The sequence below is a fragment of the Mus pahari genome, chromosome 6, assembly GCF_900095145.1.
Source record: "Mus pahari chromosome 6, PAHARI_EIJ_v1.1, whole genome shotgun sequence".
NCBI classification, from domain to species: Eukaryota; Metazoa; Chordata; class Mammalia; order Rodentia; family Muridae; genus Mus; species Mus pahari.
In genome coordinates, this window is record NC_034595.1 from 46,006,342 (window position 1) to 46,015,980 (window position 9,639).

The window sequence follows — 9,639 nt, forward strand, 5'->3', positions numbered from 1 at the left end:
AAAAAAAAAAAAAAAAAAAAAAAAAAAGAGTGTGCAGAAATCATAAGGTAAATGGAAAATCTTTTCATCTCTTTCTACGTATTATACTATTTATAATAACACAGATATATCTGTCTATAAATAGCTGGCATTTATAGAACATTTCATTGGAAGTAAATACATTAAACAAGAAGCACTTCAAGTATGAATGCATCTATCTTGTTTTAGTGCATCTTCAACAGACTTCACTCAACTTCCCATGTTTTCCGTATCTGTGGGGATTTTCTTGTATTTTGCAAGGAAACTGTCCTTCACTTATTTCTTTCAACTCAAAAAGATCTCTATGTGTGACCTGAATAAAGACCAAGTTCCTGAATGGCTAAAGCTCTGTGTGTTTGCTCTCCTAAGTTTTGAGCTTGTACCTTTGATGTTTCATTTTCTCAAAGTTCTTTTAGTTTATGTTTTAATTTCTTTTAAATGTGAAGGAAGACCTAAGTGTTTTTTCTCTCATGTTCAAATGTTCCCTTTAAACTGGGGTTTGTGGTATTAACAGCTTGCTTCTTGCTAGATTAGGTGAAGAGGAGGTACAAGATGACGACTCAGAGTCAAGAGAAAAGCTGACTCTTCCACCGTTCTCTTTAGTCTGGCTGACAAGAGCTTAACTCAAATGCTTAACCTAATCACATCCCCTGAAAGAAACCAGCACCCAGCAGAAATTACCCTATTCAATTCTAGCCCCTTCATTACTTAGAAACACAGATGCATGGATACAAAGATTAGTCTCACAAAGATTAGTCTCTCAAGACTTCCAGTGAATTCAACTTGCTTATTATCAGGACACAGTGAGATCTGATGAGCAGCCAGTTAAAAATTCATTGTAATTTTATGATCTCTTTTTATCTCTAAATAAGGATACATTCTAAGCCACTGTTGGGTAAGACCTCAACAAATGAAATCTTCAGGACATAATTTACCCTATAAGATCTTTTCTCATTTTTCCTTCCTATAGGATCTTAAGACAATGTTTAAACTGTTTGCCCAGTAGATTCATGATAGGTCTCCTAAAACTGTGAGTTACATTTTTTTTTTTTTTTTGAGGTTTTTCAGTAGTGATCTATATTTATCTGCCCATGTTGACTGTTCAGGGCAATGATTCAGTTCCCAGTCATAACCAATCTTTTATCAGTTAGCCTGGTGAAATAAGAAATACAGAACAGCATTAGTTCCAAAATTAATTTGTGCTCTATTTCCTTGAGCAGCCTCACTATCTTGTTTCCTGTATTCTAATAACTCCGTACTCTAATAACAGCAAGGAGAATGAAATGCCCTACCTGCATTCTGTCTGAAAACCTGTTTCCTTTCTTATCTCTGCAGGTATGCTTATTAGGTAATTCTGCTCCTGAAGCAGGAGGAAATGACAGTCAGCAGCAGAGCTAGCAGCACCGTCTCTACATGTCCACTCCTTTCCTGGAACCTTTGCTTTACACTCTGAGATGGTTCCTTCATTCACAACTGAGATATATACATTGCATTTATTTTATAGGTATGCATGCAGAGTTGTGGTGAGTACTTGTGAGGAGGTCAAAAAGATAGTTTTGGAGAGTTAATTCTCTCTTTCCAATATATGAAACCCGGAGACTGAACTCAGGTTATAAGACTTGATGGCAAGTGCCTTATCCGATGAATGATCTCACTGGCCTACATCATTCTTAATTAAAACTAGCCACATTAGCTCATTTAATATTAGCCTTATGAAAGGTTATCTTCACTTTACAAATGAACACAATGACTATTATGGAAGATTAAGTATTTCAAAGCCACCAAGGCAGGAACACTTAAATCAAAAAGTCTGCAGCTACTTCTTAAGAGACACTACCACTAACTTCCACAGGCATTTCTATAATCCAAGGCACACAAATTTACCTGGCCTCATTTCCCACACATAAAATGATACTATGTATGTTGTATGGTTGTTATACAAAGCTAATGGGTGAATAATGACACATGAACAATACTGGATTGTTGAAATGTTGTAACACAATGTTCAATGTTAATTATTAGTGTTAATTTGGTTTACTGTAGCTTGGAAATTTGACTAAAGGAGGGATGCTGGGCTGCAGAACATTTGCCTAGCATGCACAAAGGCTTTGACCCTCAGTATCCCTGATAAACTGACCTAATTAAATATACTAAGCTGGATGTAGTAGAATTGGACTGGGGACTTGGCTAATTAAGAAAGGAGCTGAGGCTGAGGCAGACAGAACTCTTGAGTCCTAGAGCTCAGGGCCAGACTGGTCACATATTGAGAACCCATCTGAAAATAGATCATGAATAATAAAAGGGCTAGAGTGATAGATGGATCAGTGTAAACTATAAAATTTTATCAGAGGACCCAAGCTTAGATCCAAGCACCCATATTAGGCAGCCTATAACTCCACCTCTAGGCCAGTTGACACCCTCTTCTGGCCTCTACAGATACAGACACACATATACATATGGCATACACACAGCAGACAAATACATTCACACAAGCTCAAACACATACACAAATAAAATAACTCTAAAGAAAAAAAATAGCCATTAAAGAAATAAACAATAAAAATAAAAGCTGGTATTTACCAGTAATATTAAAGAACTCAATAATAGCCTTTGTCAGCTCCACTGTTGGCTACAATAACGATGTGTGGAAACACAAGTGTAGTGTCTTCTGTCCACACTGCTCAGAACACAGAATTCCAGGCTTCAGAGGCTTCTGTATAAAATAACAGTTATATACAATTCGCTGCTGAAAACCCCTAAACTAAAAATCTCAAGCCAGAAATTAAAACTTTTTTTGAGTGCCAACACAAAATCAAGAAGTTCTAGATCCTGGATTTGAGATTTCTGGGTTAGAGGTGCTCAGCCTGTGTTTGCAATTGGTCTATCTGGTAGCATATAACAACAACAACAAAAAACTATGTTATCTGTCTGATCACACAGTGGGTTCTTTATGACTCTGGCTTTGTAGGTATGTAAAGCTTTCCCATTATAATAATTCAAAAGTACTAAATTTTGTTTTGGTTCTAGGGGTTATACTACAAGTCTAGTTCACAGTAACAAGTACATAGCCACTGGGCTAAAATCCACAGCTAGCCCTTCTTCGAATTTTGTGTTTAGTTTTCTTTTATGTGTATGAGTGATTTGTACACATACACATCTGGGCACTATATGCATGACTAGTATTCATGAAGGCTAAAAGAGAATGTTGGACCCCTAGGAGCCAAGATTCAAACCTAGGACTTCTATAAGAGCAGCCAGTGCTTATAAGCAACCAGCAACCACATGGTGACTCACAACCACCCGTAATAAGATCTGATGCCCTGTTCTGGTGTGTCTGCAGACAGCTACAGTGTACTTAGATATAATAATAAATAAATCTTTTAAAAATAATAATAATAATACCTTAAAAATAGAGGGAATTGAATAAAAGGATAGTAAAAGCAATCAAGCAAAAGCTTAACTCAAGGTTCTAAAAGTAACATCAAGAAATAAAACAAAGAAATTGAGGGCTAGGAATATACGTTGGTGGTACAGAGATTCCTACCATGTGTGAGGCTCTGGGTTCAATTCCTGGCATTAAAATTTTAAAAACAAGGAACAGAAGAGGAAGAGAGAAAAGGGTATGGGAGAAGAAACTTAGAAGTACTAAAAAATAACAGGTTTAAAAATACTTAAGCTAACTAAACTGAGTAATATGCATTTCTATAGTACATAAAAGACTAACACTAAGTATTTTAAAAGAAAAGGTACTAAAACTATTTAAAATGTAGACATTTTCTATGTTGTCAAATTACTTAAAGCAAGATGTACAATATGACTAAGACTGTCTCCAAGGCAGCCAAGCAACACAGATTTGATGCTCTCTCTACAGTTTAAAATTTTTTTCTTAGGTTTTCTTAGATTTTAGTTTTTAGATTCAGCTTAAATGTATAGTATTTATTATACTATTGGCCATTGTCAATGGTTCTCAAAATTTCAAGTACTTTTTATCATCTAAATATTCCAATTGCACATACTTACAGCAATACACATATAGACATACACGTAAAAATAAACAGGACAAACTTGTACATATATATATATAAAAGTTCTCATACATACACATACACACATACACACACACACACACACACACACACGCGCGCGCGCGCGCGCGCGCGCGCACACACACACTCAGAAAAATAATCATAACCTTCAAAGTGAGGTTGGAGAGACAGCTTAGCAATTAGGAACATTTCTTGTTCTTCCAAAGAATCCAAGTTTGGCTCCCAGCATCCACTTCAGGAAGCTCACAACCACTTGTAACTCCAGCTCCAGGAAATCTGATGTCCTCCTCTGGCCTCCCCTTACCCACATGTGACAATATACTCACACACACACACACACACACACACACACACACACAAACACACATACATTTTTCTTTTCAAAACAGGGATCTTCAAAGAAATAGCAAAAAAAAAAAAAAAAAAAAAATTTAATGAAAAGAAAAGTGTTTGTGTTTTAACTTACTGACTGATTAAATCAGGTGCCACCTTACAGCCATCATCTGCCTCCTCTTCCATATCAGAGTCCAAACCATTGTCACCTTATAAAAAAAAATGAACTACTGAAAACACGTTTATAAAATTACTCTATCAGTACATAAAAAGTGCCATCTTTAAAAAAGACACAGGTAAAAAGACCTTACAAAATATTTTTCTATTACTTGTACTTTTTTAAGATTGATATCTTTTATGTGTATGTATGTGTACATCTGTGGGTAAACGCATGCAGGTATCCACAGAGGACAGAAATGGCAGTAAGCCACCCAATGTGGGTGCTGGAAACCAAACTCAGATACTCTAGAAGAGCAGCAAGTACTCTTAACCCCTAAACCATCTCTCCAACCTCAAGTGTTATATTTTAAAGGGTTTTTTCCCATTATCTTCTCTTTACCTATTACATATATACAAGAATGTGTACAAACGTACACATTAACAGACTATATACATATATGTGTATATGTATATTTTTTTCCAGAACTACAAATTCCATTAAGTCATTTACTGTATTTTTATTTGTGTGTGTGTGTATGTGTGTGTGTGTGTGTGTGTGTGTGTGTGTGTGTGTGTGTGTGTGTGTGTTTACAATTATGTATGTGTCTACAGAGGCTATAAGATGATGTCAGATCTCCTGGAGCTGCAGTTAGGTTAGTGCTGGAAACCAAACTCCAATCTTAACTACTGATCAATCTCTCCAACCCTACTACTTTACAGTAATTTAAAAAAAAAAAAAAAAAAAAAAAATTCCCTAGAAATTCAATATAACTACTTTTTGTTTCTTCAGTAATCCAAATGAGAAAATCCTCTCAATATTCCAAATCAAACCTACAATTAAAAATTTAAAATTCTAAAAGTTATCAGTATCAATATCAAATAATCTTATTTTGGAAGAAATAAATGCCGGAAAATATAAACAATTCTAACATATGCAATAGCTCATTATAAGTCATAAAGAAAATAAAGCAAAAAATATCTTACTTATTTTAAAGAATATGTAACTTCTCAGTGATTTTTTTTTTACAGTACTTGTGATTTTTTTTTATTTTTCTTTTTATTATATTATATATACATGGACTCATCTATCTACTGGTTAAGGAAAAAGTGTATATCATATTTGGGTTTTCATAGAAATTCTATTCTGATATGTAAATTATATTTTCCAGTACAGACAGACATAAAGATATTCTTCAGTGATTCCTCAATAAAGAAATTAAAGTCACATTCAAGCAAGAGAAAGAAAACCTCAGTATGTATGCAGAGAACCACTTAATAAGTTTGCAGAATAGAGAAATATTCATTCTTACCCTCAAGAATCTTCAAGATTTTTTTTTCAGACAGGAGCTCTAATTGTTCCTGGCATAGTTTTTTAATTTCTTCTACTGAACAGTTCTAAAGAAAATGACATTTAAAAAAAATTGCATTTATGTACTATAGCTCCAATGTAAACTGGAAAACTGCAATTATAAAAAAAAAATTCGAATTAGCAAGATCTTATAATCAAACAAATAAAAGCCTCAAGAATATTCACATGAATTTATGGGATAAGGTCTGAAAAGCTGTCATTTGACATGGACATTTCAGAGATTTGAAGGAATATATAAAATCATGTTTATTAGAAGCAAAAACTGAACTAAAAGTCAGTCTTCCAGACACCTTTAAATGTAGTCTATTTACCTCGTGTAATTCTTGTAAAGTTTTAAATCTTCAGGGCGTGACCATAGGAGATACTTGCCCTTAGGCTTTGTTTGGGTTAGTATAACCATAAAAATCAAAATATTACATATTTTCCTGAAGTTTCCAGAAATATATATGTAAAAAAAACCTATAAATATGATGAAACATAAGCTACTACAAACTATTGTGAATTGTTACACAACAGCATATTATTCTTTATAACTCCAATTAGTACCACTACTGGGAAATAATTATTTCCACGGGGTCAATAAACGTCTTGCCTAATTTTTCTTTAAAAAAAAAAAAAATGCTTAGATATATAAGGCCATTTAAGGTTCTCTAAATTTTCTTTCTTAAATTCTTTCAAGTAACTTGTTTCAGATTAGAACATCCAATCACACACTACATTCAAAGAAATGACTGCTACAAATGAAGGCTGTTTCTCCGTGTGTGCAGCCAACTAATGCAGGAAAGTACCTTCAGCACATCAGGGAGCATCTTCTGTAACTTCTTTTCTCCTATTATACAGAAGCACTGGTGCAGCATTTCTTTTTTGTCTGATATATAGAAACTAACAGGTTTTAATGAGACATTCAGATCCAGTCCACCTTCTTCAAGATCACTGTGCTCTGCCAACAATAATTCTTTTTCCAGACTTGGTAAAAGATACTTGGTTTCCTACAAGTAAAGAAATAAGGAATCATTAAATAACATTAAACATGTAGAATGCATACATGACAGTTATTCATTTTTCACTAAGCACTGTAAGTTCTTTTATTTGCACAATTGTCTATCTAAAGTCATTAGAAAACTTAGTTGCTCATCACTCTTTTTGTTACTCTCCATACTGCAGCTAACTGAAAGAGTTGTAATAAAAGAAAATTCTCTCAGAATTTACATATCAAAATGTACCAGTTCCTAACATTTTAGACCTGAAGAATTAGGAGATTCCTTCAAGGATCATTCATCCAAAAGCCAGAAATGCTTTGTCATTCTCCTTAAATTCATATAAAGAAAGAAAACAGCAGCAAATGTTACACACCATAATTACAAAGCCACATTCCAACCACAAGCTATCGTTTGTACACTGTTATATGATTTAATCATGTATCAAAAGGTTCAAGTAGTTTCAATAATGTAAAGCATTTCTGACAATTCTACTTCTAGCTCCCATAACTAGTCAGTCTTTCTAAACCTACTATCAAAACTCTGGCCATTTTCCTTGATTATAACAGCCATGGAGCTAGGTTCTCCACATCCTATGAATTTCATCCATATGAGATTTCCATTTGCTTTACTGTTAGCAAGATGAATTTTATAAACTAGGCCTCATGTTGTTTACATTCTTAGGCAGTCTTTCCTCTTTCCTTTCTCTACACTATACCACATCACACTATTAACAGTGCACATGCGTATCTGATGCAAATTTGAAAGTCCAAATGTGGTGGGAAAGCAAGAAAGATCTGTAATTTTTCATGCTCTTTTCAATTTAAGATTTTGTTTGTTGTTATTAGGTGAGTATATCATGTGTGAGTTTACACAGGTAGAGGTTGAAGAACAACTTTTGAGAGTAGATTTTCTCCCCCAACAGTTTCAAGGATGGAACTTGGGTGTAAAGTTTGTGAAGTCCCACTGAGCCATCTCACAGGCTCTTAAAACTTCTTTTTGGGTTAGGCTTGAAGGTGTATACCTTTAATCCCAGCACTTGGGTGGGAGAGGCAGCTGTATCTCTCCGAGTTCAAGGTCAGGCTAACCTACTAAATGAGTTCCGGGTTAGTCGGGGGATCATAGTGACGCCCTGACTAAAAGCAAAAAAACCAAAACAAAACAAAACAAAAACCAATTAAGTCTAAAAAGTTTTGATAAGCATATTAGGAAAAATTATGAACTATTATCAAATATACATAAACTTCCCAACTCAATTAGCTACAAAAACTGAAACTAGGAGCTAACATAACTTTTGATGTACCCCACACACACACACTCAGGAGGCACAAGGCAGATCTTTGTCTAGATAGCGAATGTCAGATCATCCAGGGACACAAATAGAAGTCCTATCTCAAAAAATAAACAAAAATATCTACCCCAAAGTAAAAATACTTCATACAACACGTAAGTCCAACACACCAAAGAGGGCTTTTCCCAAGACAGCACATATAGTTTGCTATCAACTAAACTTACCAATACTTAAACAACATAATTACATTAACTAGCTGATACAATCACATCAACACCATGCCCAGAAGCCACATGAGAAAACCAAACCCACAGAACCCAGAGTTGAAAAAATTTTCTTGACCTGAGCAAAGTCACCTTCACATTCTGTCACGAAATACACTTACTGGTACAACATTAAACTGTTCCCACTAGAGATGGATGTGTAGCTCAGTGCTAGAGCATTTGCCTAACAGGTTCAAGCCCCTGGGTTCAATATAGAAGGGAAGGAGGGAGGGAGAAGGAGGGAGTCTTACTTTAAAAACAAAATGGAAAGAGAACACCCATTATCACTGCTACTATCTAACACTATCCTAGTCTCTGATAATTCAAAATTAACAACAAAAGAAGTGCTAAAAATGTCAAAATTCAGTGTGAGCAGAAATATTGCAGAAAATGACTAATAACAAATAATGTGACTAGGTAGGAGAAAATCATGTAAGCAGTGGAATCCATGAGTCCTAATTAAAACTTGTAATATGCCGAGTGTGGTGGTGCATGCCTTTAATCCTAGCACTTGGGAGGCAGATGCAGGCAAATTTCTGAGTTCAAGGCCAGCCTGGTCTACAGAGTGAGTTCCAGGACAGCCAGGGCTATACAGAGAAACCCTGTCTCAAAAAGACAAACTATATATATATATATATATATATATATATATATATATATATATATGAATGAACAGGCTGGAGAGATAACTCAGTGGTTAAGGGCACTGACTGCTTTTCCAGAGGACCTGGGTTCAAATCCCAGCACCCACATGGCAGCTCACAACTGTCTGTAAATCCAAGTTCTGACACTCTCACACAGACATACATTCAGGTAAAAACATCAAAGCACATAAAATAAAGGTAAATAAAATCTTTAAAAACTAAACAATCTTTAAATACAAAAACCTGTGAGAAAAGAGTTGGCAAGTGCAGGTGAGTGAGTTGGCTCAGCAGGTAAGGGTGCTTGTCACCATCCTAACATGAGAGTTCAATCCTTTGGAACCCATGTGTTGGAAATAATACCTGCAAGCTGTCCTCTGACTCCACATGGGTCGTGGTATATGCTCAATTAAATAAATGTAAAATGTGTTAAAAAATACAAAATATTTTGGTGGCGCACACCTTTAATCCCAGCACTCGGGAGGCAGAGGCAGGCGGATTTCTGAGTTCAAGGCCAGCCTGGTCTACAAAGTGAGTTCCAG

General features: G+C 35.1%; 1 protein-coding gene across 1 annotated transcript in view; it reads right to left on the reverse strand.

Moving 5' to 3' along the window:
* The window catches only part of Caap1 (caspase activity and apoptosis inhibitor 1), a 55,735-nt gene that overhangs the window by 43,566 nt on the left and 2,530 nt on the right, over positions 1-9,639 (reverse strand). The window contains exons 2-4 of the mRNA XM_021200436.1: positions 6,714-6,914; positions 5,867-5,951; positions 4,531-4,606 (exon numbers count right to left, since the gene is read on the reverse strand). Of these exons, the coding sequence (XP_021056095.1) occupies positions 4,531-4,606; positions 5,867-5,951; positions 6,714-6,914 (362 nt within the window). The remainder of the gene's footprint in view (positions 1-4,530; positions 4,607-5,866; positions 5,952-6,713; positions 6,915-9,639) is intronic.